We start from the raw sequence: 17,065 nt of genomic DNA, 5'->3' as shown, positions 1-17,065 counted from the left end.
CAAAAAGAGCATGCAGACATGGTCAAGAGGTTTGGTTGTTCAGACCAAACATCAGAATGGGAAAGAAATGTGATCCAAGTGCCTTTGACCACTGTATGATTGTTGATGCCCGACGCAGTGGTTTAAGAAACTACTGATCTCCTGGGATTTTCCACACACAAGTCTCCAGAATTTACAGAGAATGGTGTGATGAACAACACATCCAGCAAGCAGTAGTTCTGTGGGCAAAAATGCCTACTTAGAAATCAGCGAGAATGGCTAGACTGGTGAAAGATGGCAGAAAGGTGACTAACTCAATTAACCATATGTTACAACATTGGCCAGATAGAAAGCATGTTGACTATCTTCCTACCACCATTTAAAAATGCAAAACAAATTTAATCAAGAAAGAGGTGGTAAAAATGAAGAATAAGTGGACTGATATCCTTTCATGATCAAAAGGTCCTTTTGGGTTTGTACAGAACGTCCTGTTATCTCAAATGACAACGTGCATGAAAAATGAGTTTCAGAAAAATGTCACACAAACACACACTTTATTGTGGAAAAAAAGCAGTTTGAACTTTTATTAGGATGTACCATGTTAATAGCTTACATCAGTGATATAATCAGTGAAGTTAAATGCCTCATGATTTCAACCAGATAATAGTAATAAACACACAATTATTTGTACCCTGAATAAATTAGTATCACCCTGAACCAGTAAGACATGTTCTAAGTAGATTAAAAAAAAATACCAAAACAAGCATTTCCTTCTCCATCTTTGCTGACCATTGTGCTAAAAATAGGTTGTTTTCTTTTATCCATTTGCAGCTAGTTTTGTGATCGTATTAGTACCACTAAAGCTGCGAAAACCTCTGCAGTGTAGCACCAGTCCTGCTCGATATATAACCAGCTATATCATCCCAACTGGTGAAGCATTTCAAGATTCTCTTTTGGAAAAGTAGTTTCTCCCACAAACAGCATTCTACCAGCTATAACAATTTAATACAATAACCCAGAATCACCATGGCATCCTAGTAAGCAGTTCTTAATGTTCATTTCATTACCGTTTAAGAAACCTGCTGAAAACAAGTGTGAAAGGACACAAGTACAACAGCTTGGTTCAAGTAGTATGTTATTTGTTAAAGCCCCAAGTGTATGATTTTATGAATCTGAGCTATTTCTGCAGCCATTTCAACAGCAAAAACCAAAACTAACTAATGAAGCTGAGAAAATAAAATGAAACATGACTTTAGCATTTAAAGCAGAACCATTAGCATTCAAAGTTTAGCACATTTAGAAATTAAAAATCAAAGCAAGTTCCATAGAAGACATCACTATTCCAATCTTACTAGAGTTGCTTAAAAGTTAGTGCACAGGTACATAATAATATCCCATGTAAGTTAAATATAGCAAGATGGAATATTAAAAATTGCACACAATTTGCCTAGGAATGCCATTTCAGTTAATGAAAATTAAAAAAGCAATGAAAGGCTGACCAAATTTCTGGCTTCTGCATGCCAGGCGGATGCCATGCTTCAGTGGAAGCAAACTTCAAATTCCAGAGATCAATGTGAATGACCCAAGAATGTCACTTTGAGGAGCTCGTTGCCCCAAACAGCTTGAGCAAGTTCAAGCTTTGTTTTAGACTACTGGCACTGAATGGCCATTATCACCAAGTATGACTAATCATGTACAATGCCACATGAGATTAGAGGAGATCAGGTAGGTGACTATAAACAGAGTCCAGGAGTTTCTGGCTGGCATCCTGACTCTTGCCTCCCACAATCTCGAAGAGCTTGTCCAGTTTGTCCTCGGCATGGCATATTTCTTCTATGACTCCAAGCTCCTCTTGGTTAAGAATGTGAAGCATGTCGTCAAAAATAGGCTGCAGGTCACAAGGATCTAAGCGTACCTGTCGTAAAATGGTATCTTTCTTCTCTGCAATTGTGAAGGAAAAAGAAATATTAATTCTATTGAAAATTTTAATAGTTCCATCCAAATATTTCCCAAATAGACACGGTATATATTGGGCATTTCTGTTGTTTTTTTCCCCCCTCATTTCCACCCGACTTGACTTCCATCGTCCTAAATGGATCAACTCAAGTGTGAATTTAAGCCCATGGAATTTCCTTTTTCTAATTTTACGGCAACAAGAAGGTATTTGAGAATGGGAAAAAGATTGCAGGCATTTAATTTTTGGCTGTCCTTAAATGTCCACTGGCTTGGCTTTCCAACTATTACCACTCCAGAGCCATGAGAATGAGCCTATCTCAGCTGTTCTAGTTTCCTGCCTAACATAGGAGCAACAGCAAATTGAAGTCCCCAAAACAAAGTACTAGGGGTGCTGCAAATCTGAATTGAAAACTAAGGGTTGGAAATATTCTGCTCATATCTATGGAAAAAAGCATGAAAGAAAAAATCTCAGAATGATGACTTTTCACCACAATCCCATGGAAATGTGAATCTTTTCTTGCCACTTAAATAGGATAGATACAAGCTTTCGAAATAACTTGGTCTCAGTTCTTTGTTGACTTATGGGGCTCATCTAAGCTCACCAGTTTCTTTTCAAACATCTGCCAAGGTTCAATTAATAAGATGTTTCACTCTATTCCTTGGCTAATTAAATGGTACATTCAGAAACTGGCATTCATGCATAAATTCTGCTGCTCAAAAACAAAAATCACAGCAAATTCCCGAAGTATAAACTACAGTCACCTTGATACCTAGCCAGACTGTATCCCCACAAATACATTAAATTGCAGCAGAAATATTCTTAATATTCAGTAATTTTGAAGCAGCTGACACATAGGTAAATGTTGGAAGAAAATGGGATAGAAATCACAGTCATTTCATTTCTTGATATTTATCACTTATTTTTATTATTATTTTTTCCTTTCTTTTTTTAAATATTTGCAGAGTTTGTCTTTTGTATGCTGGGTATCCAACCCACTGGTGCAGTCTTTCATTGATGCTATTATATCAATAAAGTATGACTATGACTATTATGGTTATTGGATTTATTGAGTATGCCCCCAAGAAAATAATCTCAGACTTGTATATGGTAACATATGAACTTTGATAATAAATTTACTTTGCACTTCAGTGACAGTTTCATTTTAAGACATATGTGGTGAGGACCAACAAGCACCTGGGGGTGTACTTGGATGACAGAAATGAGTGGAGCACCATCACAGAGGCTGTATACAAGGGCCAGAGTTGCCTCTACTTCCTGAGGAGACTGAAGTGCTTTGGAGTATGCAGGCCTCTCACTCACAATGTTCTACCAGCCTGTTGTCACCAGTACAATCTTCTATGTGGTGACGTGCTGGAGCAATGGCATCAACACAGGTGATGCCAACTCGCTCAATAAACTGATAAGAAAGGCTCGTTCTGTTATAGGAGTCAAACTGAATACACCGGAGGCTGCAGTAGAACAAAGAACTCTCACAAAAATCCTGCCAATTCTGGATAATGTTTCTCACCCTCTGCGTGCCAGCTCGGCTGAACAAAGGAGCACTTTTGTAACAGACCAAGATGACTGTGCTGCTCCAAAGAGCGTTATATAGGGTCATTCTTACCCTCGGCCATTAGGCTCTATAATGGGTTATCCTTTTGTGTTGGGCACGTGGCCAAGTGGTTAAGGTGTTTGTCTAGTGATCTGAAGGTCGCTAGTTCGAGCCTTGGCTGTGGCAGCATGTTTGTGTCCTTCAGCAAGGCACTTAACCACAAGTTGCTCTAGTGTCTGTGCGAGGAGTGGCGCCCCACACAGACTTCCAATCTGCGCCTTGTAAGGCATGAAAATGCCCGACGCAGGCCTCTCATGGTCTGAGTCGACATTCCCTCCCCTCCTTTTGCCAGGAAAGTGATGACTGCCTCCTGTTAGACTGTTTGGCACAACTTATTTTTTCTTTCTACTTCTCTTTTAATATTTATACCTGTGCACTTGTAGTGCTACTGTGACACTAATTTCCACTGGGATCAATAAAGTTATCTCTCTATTATTCACCTGCAACTTTAATTGCAAGTCAATAAAAAATAAATTGGTATTTCCAGACCAATTTGAAGATAAGATTACAATACAAAATGATTTTATTTCCTAGAGCATAGGATGAGGGGAGATCTGACAGAGGTATACAAAACTATGAGGGGTAAAGATTGGGGAAATGTAAGCAGGCTTTTTCCACTGAGATTGGGTGAGACTAGAACGAGAGGTCGTGAGTGAAAGATGAAAAGTGCAATGTTTACAGGCAAGGTGAGGAGGGAGCTTCACTCTGAGGGTGGTGAGAGTGTGGAGAGCAAGCAGAAGTGGTGAATGCAGGTTCTATTTCAACAGTTTGGCACATGGGGTATGGAAGGCTATGGACCTGGTGAGGTCAATGGGACTAGGCAGAATAATAATTGGGCACAGACTAGATGGGCTAAAGGGTTTTTTTCTGTACTGCACTGTCCTATGGTACTATGACTAAGTAGGCAGAAGTTAAAAAAACACCATTTCAGTACTCTTAAAACCAAATGAGAGTCATACAACTTGTGACTAAAAATTTTCAAAACCAATTAAAAACGAAATTCATTGTTTACCTTTGGAAATGAAGGAACCAGTTCTACTAAGAACTGAAGATGAAGTACTTGAAGTTGAGTCACAGCGAAGGAGGGGTTCTGATTCATCAACAAAAAAGACTTTTGTCTTATCAGCTGGAGATGGCTCAACAGTCGTGTTGGGAACAGCTGGATTTGGAGTCAGACCATTTTTACAGCTGGGAGTCAAAACAAGCTTCTCAACGTCCAGCTGGAGGGGAGGGAGGAGACAATAGTAAAATTGTTTACTGAATTAAATTGGTCAAAACAAGAATAGCTGACCAGATGTAGACAGCAAATCTACAGATAATAAGTACTGCACATTCTTAGCAGCTACACAATATGCTGAACAACTGCTCCACAACAGAAGTTGCAAGTTCACAAAGGCGATTACATTTTAAAAAACTTGCTTTTCAAAACTTGTATTTTGAAGGGATTTCCTTCTCTTTATGACATGACGCTATGTTCTGCCAATTCTGCTCTGGAATGAAGAGGTACAAGGTGCATCTCCAACCTCCCCATGAACCAGGTAGAAAACTTGTCTTCAATCACAGGACCAAAAGCAGTTGACAGTACCAAGAGATGGAAACTTTATTATATTGCTGGAATAATATCAAACATAATGACTTTCAGATATTCCACAAAACCTCAACATCATTGATTGTGATAAACGTAACATTGAAGTTTTGTCTTGCAAATTTATTACAATAAGCTATTTTAGCTTATTAAAATACAATGATAAAATCTGTATTGCCTGTTGTGTGTATTTTACAATTCATACACTGATGGTGCACCAGTTATAACAATTTTAAATATGTTACCTATACAGAGACAACATCTAATTCTCATTCTGTTCATTCATGGCTCAAATATAACAATTTAAATTCATTTTTAAAAAGCACAAGGATGAACTACATTTGCATATTATCCTTTCACTTAAATACCACAGTATTCAAGAGGAAACTGAGATTTGTTTTTCCAAACAGAAAACTAGTTTTAAAAGACCTTGTCTACTAAAGCTCAAAAATTTGAAAGTTAGGTTGATTGCTTGAGAATTTCTCCCAGTGTGATGATAAACTGTCAGATACCCAAATGATACAACACCCTTTTCCCGATTATGGCTGGCAAGGGTCCGTGGCATAAAAAAGGTTGGGAACCCCTGGTCTAAAAGCAATTCAGACAACTAAATCTATTTGTGAAAACAATTAAAACCTTAACTCAGTTTTTTTACCACTCTTAGGGAGTGGCACACTCCAGAAACTAGAGATCAGCTTTCATTGAGTAATTAGTTAACCATTTGGTTTCTAGAATGACATAACATTTGGGGTGGGTCTATAGATATTTTCATGATAGGGACAATTCAATTCGAAAAAACAGGGGTAAACTGAAACAAACAGCAATCCTTCGGAGAGCCACAACTCTTTAATAACATTTGATGGTAAAAAAAAATCAGAGTCAGTCATTCCGCCAGTCAAGAAGCTATCTGTACCATGCCTATTTACCAGCACTTGATCATTGTCTTCAAAACTAAAGTTATGCATACCCTTATCTAGATTCTTAAGCCTTCAATTCATACATTGTGCTCCAGATTCCAACTACCCTTTGGGTGAAAAAAATTCCTCCTCAGATCTCATCCCTATGGAATTAGAGAGTTCTTTGGGGGAAAGTGTCCTACAATTTACCCTAAATACATAACCTTGCCTACATCTATCAGAACCCCCACCACCCAGTCTCATCCACTCCACAGCAAACCAACTCTCCTTAAAACTGAAATTTCCCCAACAGTATCCTAATCCCCTCTGCACCTTCCCTGGTACAAACACATCTTTGTCAGAAAAAGAATGCTTTTTACTGAAGTTGAGGTTTCATTCAAAACAAACCAAAAAAAGGGGGTCATTTATTTAGTGCACAAAAGACACTGTAGATGATAAAATGTCAATCCTCATAACAACCCTCAGAGGGATCAGAAGTGGAGAGAGTGAGCAGTTTCAAGTTCCTGGGTGTCAAGATCTCTGAGGATCTAACCTGGTCCCAACATATCGATGGAGTCATAAAGGCAGCAAGACAGCAGCTATACTTTATTAGGAGTTTGAAGAGATTTAGCATGTCAACAAATACACTCAAAAACTTCTATGGATCTTCTGTGGAGAGCATTCAGACAGCGGTCTGGTATGGGGGAGGAGCTACTGCACAGGACCGAAAGAAGCTGCAGAAGGTTGTATATCTAGTCAACTCCACCTTGGGTACTAGCTTACAAAGTACCCAGGACATCTTTTGGGAGCAGTGTCGCAGAAAGGCAGCATCCATTATTAAGGACCTCCAGCACCCAGGGCATGCCCCTTTCACACTGTTACCATCAGGCAGGAGGTACAGAAGCCTGAAGGCACACAATTCAGGAACAGCTCCTTCCCCTCTGTCATCCGATTCCTAAATGGACATTGAACCCTTGGACACTACCTCACTTTCTAAAAAAAAATATACAGCATCTGTTTTTGCACGTTTTTAAAATCTATTCAATATATGTATACTGCAAATGATTTACTTATTCTTATTTTTAATTTATTTTTTCTCTCTGCTAGATTATGTATTGCATTGAACTGCTGCTGCTAAGTTAACAAATTTCACATCACATGCCAGTCATAATAAACCTGATTCTGAAAATCTTTCATTAGAATTCCAAATGATCACCTTTGAAAACAGACCAATTAGACCAGATTAAACAATGTGAAATAGGAAAAGAACCGGAGATGCTGTTCAGTGTTTTCTCCTGATAAACAAAAAATCACCGGCTTTTTAAAAAAGATTTAGATCAATAACAAAATTGTGAAGTATCAGCATATAAAAAACTTGACTCTCCTTCTACAGACCAATATATGTTACATTTGAAGTACTTTGGAAGTGTAACATATCAAATGCCACTTAACTATCATAAAGCTTGATAATTACTACTGGTTGCTCATTGCAGATCATCTTAAGTGGCTTCTGTGCAGAGTCACAATTGTATATGGCAGATAACAGAACACGTTTATTGCAACACTATCACATAACTAAATATAGTTGTGTCTCAAAAATTAACTGAGCAATGTTACATTAAATTCTTTATTTCAAAACAGAATTAATGCTTCATTTTGTTTATGCACAACGTATTTGAGAGATCATATACTGCCTTCTATGTATTATTGGTCATTCCTGTCCACGCCTTGTGGCGCATCGGGTGGCAATCTTGCCATTTCTTTAGCATTTGTCTTTTTAAAAAAAAACAAGAGGCTGAGTTGCTAACTTGATGCTCAACCCAGCATGGATGGAAAGTAAAGAGGCAGCCAGATTCGAACACGGGACCACTGAACTCAGTCTGTTGCGGATGCCAGCTTCTTTGGAATTAAGTTCAAATAATTCCACTCCACAGCAGATTGGCATCATTTGCCCAGCCAAGCTTCAATGAAGTGGGTGAATGTCAACTTGCAAACTTAAAAGCACTGAAGACAAGTGCAGGAGGCACTGAAGGTGGCTGAACTATTTACTGGTATTTTCAAAAACTTTATAACCAAGTCAGTTAGCAAATTGTCTAACAAATTAATAAGCAAAATGTTTAAGCCAAGCAGCCAAACCAAAAAAAAAACAAGCTGATTAAAATATCAGAGAAGTGCAATGCATTTTTGTGACTGGATTAATTAATTAGTTATACAGTGAGCAGCAATACCATAGTATTAATTAGATGAACAAATCAGCTCATGGTAGAAGCTGTATCAAAACAAATGTGACCCAGTTTATTTTCAATGTGGCACAACTCCACAACCAATAGTCTAATGGACTTTAAAATACTTTTTCCATCCTTTAAGGATATCTCCAAATTGTAAGCAACAAATTACAAGGAATCATCTAGTCAGCAAACTGCTGTTCAAAAAAAAACAACAATTGATTCTGGATCTAAACTTAATGCCTACTTGATCCCCTTACAAAAGTGACATCAGGCAACATTAGTGGGTATACTTTACAAGTTGGTACAATATTTCATTTCATGAACAAAATTTTCCAATAGAACTTCAATTTCCTCAGATATTTAGATGAAAAGGAAATAACTACCAGATGTTAACAAGTTTCACGACACATGCCGGTGATAATAAATCTGATTCCGATTCTGATTCTGATGTTATCACAGCACTCACCAGAAGATGACAAGTCTCCCCAAGGCACAAGTAGCACCGGCTGTATTAAGTTAATCGGTCAAACATGCACAAATCAGGAAAAACAGAGGGTCACCCAGGGTCACAAACGTGTTCTGTTTTCTAATAAGATAATGGCTGATCTGATTTCAACCTCAACTTGCATAGTCTAATCTACCCATGATAATCTTTCACTCTGCTTGCATCTCAACAACCTTAAATATTTAAAGACTCTGTTCCCAACAACAATAAGGAAAAGTTTCAAAGACTGCCTTCTGGGAGAAAAACTGCAACACTTTTTTAAAAAATGACCATTAGTTCGTGACTTTAAAATATATACTTACTGTAATTTAGTTTTTATGTACTGTAATCTACCACTGCCACAAAACAAGTTTCACGACATATACCAACGATATTAAACTTGATTCTGAAACATACTCTCCACATTCACTATGTCAAGACTGTTAGCTTTGTCCACTTCATTATTTTTTTGTAGTTCTACATTCCTATGCTAGTTGCATTTTATATAATCACCTGTATACATGTAATTACTCAGTGAGTTTTGTAGAGGTTACAGTTGCCTCTTAATTTTTCTGGGAATGTCCTTGTTTGTTTGGTGGTTATCAAATTCCTTGAATCTGGCTATTTAATTTCTCAATTTATCAGTTGGAATTTCAGACCAGACCACCCTTGTTCTTCTCGTTCCTTTAGGCTCTCTTCCTTTGCACTTTTCTTCACCTCTCACCATGCTTCTCTCCTCATCTTTTTGTTCTTCTAACACTTCATCAATCATAAGCAGCAAGTTTTATGCCTCATTCTTAACTTACAAAGAACCTTTGGATCCCAAGCACCAGGATCCAACAAGAACCTGAAGGATTTGAGTTCCAACCAAGTCCCCCATGCCAAATTTCAGCTGTCAAGTCTAGATTATCCAGTCTCCCCCCACAAGACCACCCACTCAATTCAGATTAAAGAAAATACGAGTATCAAAGTCAACCTGGCATTAAACAAATCTCTAAACTTGGCTCATGGGAAGTGAACTTCACATCATTATCCTAAAGCAAATAGGAACCCATAATAGTAATTTAGAACCACTATGACACTATGCTGTACAACAAAATTCACTTAATTGACAGTGATACTATTCAATGTGGTGATACTGTATACTTATTCTCTGACAGAATTATCACTTCAGGTCTGGATTCTGTAAAATAGACGAATGAGAAAAAATGTCCTCTCAAATGTGCGTCAAATCCTTAAGCCCCTACAGACCCAGTTAAATAATTCAATACAGAGACAGACTGATTTCTGGATTTTAGGGAAATCAAGGGGTCTAGTGAAAGTTCAGGAAAATAGAGGGGCTGATGCAGATGATCATGAACCCAATGACTGGTTGAGCAGTTCACCCTGGCATTTCCTTCGAGCTTAATTTTATTTGCAGTGCCAACATATGCCCATCAAGTTGCCAACAGAATGCACACCAGCCAGAGACTAATATCATGCGAGGCCGAGTGGGAAAGTATGGCTGAAGACGTTGCAGGTATTAAATGGTCCATGCTTATAATCGCCGCTAAAGCAACCATTCCAAATCACCTGCCTGAAATGATGGTGAGGGACATGTCAAGTCATGAGAAAAATAAGACAAAGGCAGTATTTTAAGACACCTTCACTAGTTTCTCATTAGCAGATAGGCCATGAACACTACTAATAAAACAGAATTATTTGTATTATTTAGATTAAATTTGATAACACATTATGTAAAAAGCTAATTTTCATGGCATTTTCCCCCATGTATGCCTATGACAATAAATGAAATACAACTACACAAGAAACACTGAAAGATCTCAGCAGGATGCCATGTCCCATTTCTAAATAACACCATATTCTAGCATTTAGCATGGAGATTAAACAATAGGCTTATTTTAGTTTAGTTTAAAATCTGACTGCTGGTTTTGTTCCTACTGATGTGTGTTGTCCACCTGGTGTTACCCGAGAGCAGAGAGAGGCCCTATTTATTCCAGACACAAAGCAAAGAAGAAATGGCCTTAAAAGTTGACTTTTATATACATTTTCACATATACAGGGAAATAAGAGGCCAGACACATATTAGCTAAGAAATGGCTTCCTTGTTTTCAGTACAAATTAAACTATATGGTTCCCACATCAGCAGGAAATTGAAAGCAATGCTTTTATGCAGCCACTAGTCAGCATTTAAATTGGATAATTGATCTGAGGCTTTGGAAATGTCATCTTCAATTGTAAAACCAATGGATAAAAGTTCTTACATACAATACCACATTGTAAAAGCTCAAGCAAAATGGCTCCAGTGAAAAGTCATTACTTTAACATAATCATACTACTACACCACTCAACTTCAGTGAATAGGTTTTCCTTCAGTTATTATCTTTAATTTTTGATCTGAAAGCCCTTGTTTCCACTGGCTAACAAATAAAAATGGGACTTGTACCAGCAAGTATTTCCATATTTCAGAACTTAAGGGATGCAGGGTAAAACAGTCCCCATCTTACCCAATGGGCTGCATTTGACAATGTACAACTTTGAATGTAACAAAAATATCAGGGTTAATGGCACTGATCATTTATAAGTACATAAACTGCAGCTTGTGACAAAGACATCCATGTTCAGTGCAAAACTGCAAGATGTTTTTGCTTAAGTAGCACCACTTAGCATCAAGAAACGGGATCTCTTTGTCTCACCACCAAAACATATGAAACGCAAGTTATGCTATCTGCACAGTAATCATCAATTAAACCCATCCCCAAAGGTGCTCAGTTTCAGATTTTTAAAAACACCAGGGCAAGTGTATTTCTGTCAGTCAACATACTTGGCACAGAAAATACTATAAGTGTGAAGTCTAAGCATCTGAAAAGAGTACAGTTAACTTTTTGGGCTGGGACCCTTCATCAGGACTGAAGAAAAAAAGATGAGGAGTCAGAGTTAGAAGGTGAAGGGTGAAGTAAAGAGTTGGGAAATTGGTGAAAGAGATACAGGGTTGGAGGAGGAGAAGCAACACCTTATATTTTGTCTGGGTAGCCTCCAACCTGATGGCATGAACATCGACTTCCTCAAACTTCAAGTTATGCCCCCCCCCCTTCACTATACCCCAGTCCCTTTTCACCCTCACCTCATCTCCTTAACTGCCCATCACCTTCCACTGGTGCTTCTCCCTTTTTTCTTTCTTCCATTGCCTTCTGTTCTCTCCTATCAGACTTCCCCTTCTCCAGCCCTGTCGCTCTTTCACCTATCAACTTCCCAGCTCTATTCTTCACCCCCACCCCCCACACGCAGTTTAACCCATCACCTTGTGGTTCTTCCTCCACTCCTAAGTCTTACTCATCTTTATTTTCCCAGTCCTGATGAAGATCCTCAGCCCAAAACGTCAATTATACTCTTTTGCATAGATGCTGCCTGGCCTGCTGAGCTCCTCCAGCACTGTGTGTGTGGTTTGGATTTCCAGCGTCTGCAGATTTTCTCTTAAGTGTGGAGTCTAAATCAGTTTTTTTTAATGGCCTGCAGTTTTACACAGACTAAAGATTAGTTTGTTAAAGAATTCTTAATCTCTTAAACTTGTCCATGCAGGGACATTTAATTGATAGAAAATGCCTGTTACACCCTTTCTGTCCATAATCTATTGTCAATGTAGTAAACTGGATATAAATAGACCAAAATGTTGCTGGCAAACCATCAACTTAAAATAAGGACAGTGAGAAAGTCGAAAAGAAAGTTCTTTGAACAAACATCATAAGTATGAAAAATTTTAAGTAAGAGACCAGATTTTTCATGTCCTACAAAAGGAAGAATAAACATCTGAAGCAGGGGATGTTAAGTGTTCAATTCAGTTTCAAGTCTTGCAAATAAAGTGGCTTTATTCACCGGAGCAAGGCAGGAGACCAGAAGTTAAAATAGTCACTTAAGACTCAGGTCAGTAAGTCATAAATGGACTACCCTAGTCTAGAAATCCATTTACTACTTTTAATGGTGTAAAATAAAAGTGTCTCAAATTTTTATTCTGCTCCATAAATAGTAATCAATTATGTTCCTAGAACAATACTATAGGGTCAGTTTCAGAACAGGCTGCTTTGCTGATTTTTGCAAGATCTTAGAGGTCCAATCGTGACAGCCAGCTCTCAATGAATATTCATAAACATTACCAGCAAAACTGCCAAATACACGAATGCTGCTGCTTTCATAGAACAGGCCACGGTGGCAGAAAGGACAGAGAGTGCTTCGAAGGGGCTGAAACAGAACACAGGAGGCAGCACTCACTCAGGTGCCATTGACAGAACAGTGCCAGGAAGGACTGGAAAAGGTGTAAAATGACAGCACAATGAAAGGCTGCACTTTGAAGAAACTCAGGTGCCCAGTGACTACTCTAGTAGGCTGAAAAAAAATATGGTCTTCCCTCCTCGTTTGACTGTGGCTGACTGCCGTTATGTAGCACTGAAAGGCAAATCATGAGATGTGGAACAATTGAGTAACAGAAGTGAATTGATCTGGGGGTTATAAATCAAGAATAATCTTTAATTTAGCCTGCTAAAATAATTCAGTTTTGGCATGCATGCCAGTTTGCAGCTATGGTTAGAAATTTTAGTGAGGTCCGCCTTGCTGAAGCTGAACGTGTACAAGAATGCCTCCTCAAGAAAGGCCATACTGAAAACAAGAGATCCAGTATACTGAGGAAGGGAAAATCTTGGGTGAAGACTTCTCTGCCGACTCGTGGTCTCTCTGGTTTCCTATGGCTGTGGCTTGTTCCCCATGACTTCAGCAAGGGGAGTGTTAAGTACAGAGAAATCCTGAAAGGTGACACTGTCTTCACATTTATGGGAAGGCCCAGCTGTAGGTACGAGCATTGTGTCCTGGTATGGGAACGGCTTGGCAGAAATCACAGACTGTACAAAAAAGTTGGCTTCAGTAGAAACATGGTCAACAAAAATGAATTAAAGCAAGCGGCAACAGTCAAAGTAAACAAGAAAAGGAATATGAGGAGAAGACAGGAGATTGGGGCTGAGAAGAAAAATGAATCAGCTATGATGAAATGGCAGAACAGATTCGATGGGCCAAATGGCCTAATTTTGTTCATTTATCTTGTGGTTTAATGTTAATTTAAAGACCAAAGGGGCTGCAAAAAAAACAAATACTGACCATTGCTGTTGTTGATGCTTTTTGGTATTTTAAAGTAGGACAGAAAAGTTTGTAGTGCCAACAAAAATCACACTGAACTGCCACATATTGAATTTCCTGCTGAGAATTAGGAGGCTTGAAAATGGGCACATTATTGTACTTGTTAAACAAACAGCACCAGTTTATTCTTAGTGGTCAAGCCTCTTTCATGTTTCGAAATTCATGAGCTGGCTACCAGCTAGCAAATTATTGACATATCTGCAGGCTCACTATTGACTAACCCCTTACATGTTCATTATTACTTTTATCAAGGCAATATTTAAGACCATAAAACATACGGCCTAATTCTGCTTCTTCGGCCTATCGAATCTGCTGTGCCTTGCCATCATGGCCCTGATTTATTATCCCTCTCGACCCCAGTTTCCTGCCTTCTTCCCATAAACTTTGATGCCCGTATGAATCAGGCAGCTATCAACATCCACTTTAAATATACCCAATAACTTGGCCTCCGCTGCTCTGTGACAATTCAGATTCACCACACTCTGGCTAAAGAAACATCTCATCTGTCCTAAAGGGACGTCTTTGGATTCTGAGGTCATGCCTTATATTCACATCATTCTTTTCAATAAATGACCAAATTCAAAAGGATCAGTTATACAAAAAAAGCCTCCTATTCCTTCAATGCAAAGACTCAGGCTCTTGTGATGTACAGCACCACAAGCACCTGCAGCACACATGTTGGTCTTATTATGAGGTAAACCAGTACATATTTAATCAAGAGCCTATCAAGTCATGCATACGTATATTAATACTCAAAATACTCTCCAGGGACTCTTCCTGGAAAATGTGCAAAACACCCAAGGCTGCCTGAGATACCTCAGCTTCAAGATTAATCACCTCAACAGCAGAGATTATAAACATTTTCCTACATGCCTATTCAGAAAAATAATTATTATGGAAACTGGGCATCCATCCCAATGACACTGTTTACCTACTATAGAAACAGCTCTGATTATATTTATTCACCACGTTCCTGTACATGTTGATATTTCTTCTGTCCAGTTATCCTGTGCATGGAAACTGGAAGTCTTTAGCATCCCTTCAGCCTTCAATTAGCAGAAATGGTATTCCTCTAGTTATGCTGTGTCCAGGATACTTCAAAGCAAGACCCACATAATTCCTTTTAATATAAAAGCCAAGATGGGAAAACTTACATTCAAACAGATATAGCAGCAGTTCATGCTGCAAAGAAATATAGCTTACGGCAAGAGGTCAAAGCAAAGAGCCTTCAGGTAAATTGACTCAGTCATGATTTCCCAGTTATTTATGTGAAAGCCATTTATACAGACCCAATCTATCACTATAGGAATTCATAAGGTTCAACTGCACCTTTAGAATTATTAACAAATAGCTTTTATTTTGGAAAGTTTGTAATCAGAGTTCAGCTTCATTTGCAGCCCTTCATGACATGGACAACATCCATGTCACAATACCCACACCCAAGGATACTTCTACATATTTAAGGCACTGAGGGGTCAATTGGATACGAGGAACAACTTGGTGTTGCATTCAGATAATCAACAACGATTATGATGAATGGCAGAGCTGACTTGAAGGGGTGTTCGTCTACTCCTGCTCCTATTTTCTATGTTTTAAGTACCTTGAAATGACAAGATAATTACTGTTGCTGTGAATGGCACGACTATCAATTTCTCATTTTCACCTTAAAACACAAGTCGGAGGAAATCAGATCACTATTAGGTGACAAAGACCTTTTTGAAATGCGTTATTGAAATGCATTCCTGTCTTTGGCACCTGCATTCATCCTTTACCTGGAGTTTAGGGGAAAAACAATACCTGTTAAATACATTTAAAAAATAGCTTCTCATTCAGTAGAAGTGCTACAGAAGTGTACTAGTCGGTTTTGCTTCCTGGCTGTGAACTGATCCTACATGAGTAGTGCATCAGCTTCACAAATAATTAATGAAATGTTTTAAAACTGAAATCCAATAAAACTTCACAAACTCAAATCTTTTTGACAGACTTCATTTACCCCGAAAATAAATTTTAAGTATTAATGTAAAGAAATTTGAACATGCCTTCCCAGTACCTTGAAAATAAGACACAAGGTGATGCTCCCGATGCAACTGTCACAATTACCCCTGAGAGGCATTCAAAATGTTGACATGGTGACATTGGCTGGATTGGTTTTGAAGAAAATGTTCTAGATTAACTGGAACTCGATCGATTAAGAACCTTGTATGTGTTTGCTCAGCACACAAATGCAAAGGCAAACTAGTAACATTTATCACTGTCAACCATCAGGTTGCAGAAACCATTTGGGGTGAATGTGACTGATGTTGACACCACATTGCAAGAATGTTGTTGAGCTGCCGAGTGATTATCATAGTTCAAGCAAAAGTCAAACGCAGCAAGCAAAATGTCTGGATAGGCGATATTCAAAACAAGTTTCCACAGCTCTGGGAGAAAGCAAATTTGCTTTTAATTGCATCTTTTCATTGCTGGTTGGAGGAATATTGTACTTATCCTATTTAACACTGAAATAGTTTTATTTTTCATATCATACCTATAACCTGTTAAAACATTAATATTGACTGCATGTTAGAATTAGTACAGTTGACCAAAATAAACTTTGGCAACTAATGGAGACTTTAGAAGTGATAAACAGAAGTCACAAAGTAGGTCACAAGCAGGAAAAGGTTGAGAACTACTGGTAAGTGCCTCTATTTAAAAAAAATATGTCTCCCCTCAGCCTCCAAAGGTCAGGGGAGAACAACCCAAGTTTGTTCAACCTTTCCTTGCCGTTCACCTCTATTCTTGAACTAAAATGACACCAAGGAAAACAGTCCTTGGCAGGGCTGTTCCAAGTGATTGCCCTGGGCATCAAAGCACCAGTTGAGTAAGTAAGGGATTAAGGAAACCAAGTGCAACAGAGAAACCTTTCAACAGAACAAAGCCAGATCACGCACAGATGTCTAAAAAGTCAAGCGTCTCAGTCCTGAATCCACACAAATAAATTAATTCGTCCTTGACTGATGGAGCACCGCAGAAACATATTGAACACATTGTTCAGACATGGACTGATCAGCAACAAGCGAATTACACAACCATCTCACCACAAGCATGTCAACAAGTTACTGATATTCAATTTCAGTACCATGGATGAGCCTTGCCATAAGAAT

General features: G+C 38.5%; 1 protein-coding gene across 1 annotated transcript in view; it reads right to left on the bottom strand.

Annotated features, from left to right (window-relative positions):
* Positions 1 to 516: 516 nt before the first annotated feature.
* tnfrsf21 (tumor necrosis factor receptor superfamily, member 21) overlaps positions 517 to 17,065 on the bottom strand; it is a 45,446-nt gene continuing 28,897 nt past the window's right edge. Inside the window, exons 5-6 of the mRNA XM_072251503.1 lie at positions 4,561 to 4,768; positions 517 to 1,920 (exon numbers count right to left, since the gene is read on the bottom strand). Of these exons, the coding sequence (XP_072107604.1) occupies positions 1,691 to 1,920; positions 4,561 to 4,768 (438 nt within the window). The 3' untranslated portion in view covers positions 517 to 1,690. The remainder of the gene's footprint in view (positions 1,921 to 4,560; positions 4,769 to 17,065) is intronic.

Source organism: Mobula birostris, chromosome 2, assembly GCF_030028105.1.
Source record: "Mobula birostris isolate sMobBir1 chromosome 2, sMobBir1.hap1, whole genome shotgun sequence".
In the NCBI taxonomy this organism is placed as follows: Eukaryota; Metazoa; Chordata; class Chondrichthyes; order Myliobatiformes; family Myliobatidae; genus Mobula; species Mobula birostris.
Note: the sequence above shows the minus strand (reverse complement) of the source record. Positions and strands in the feature narration are given on the sequence as shown.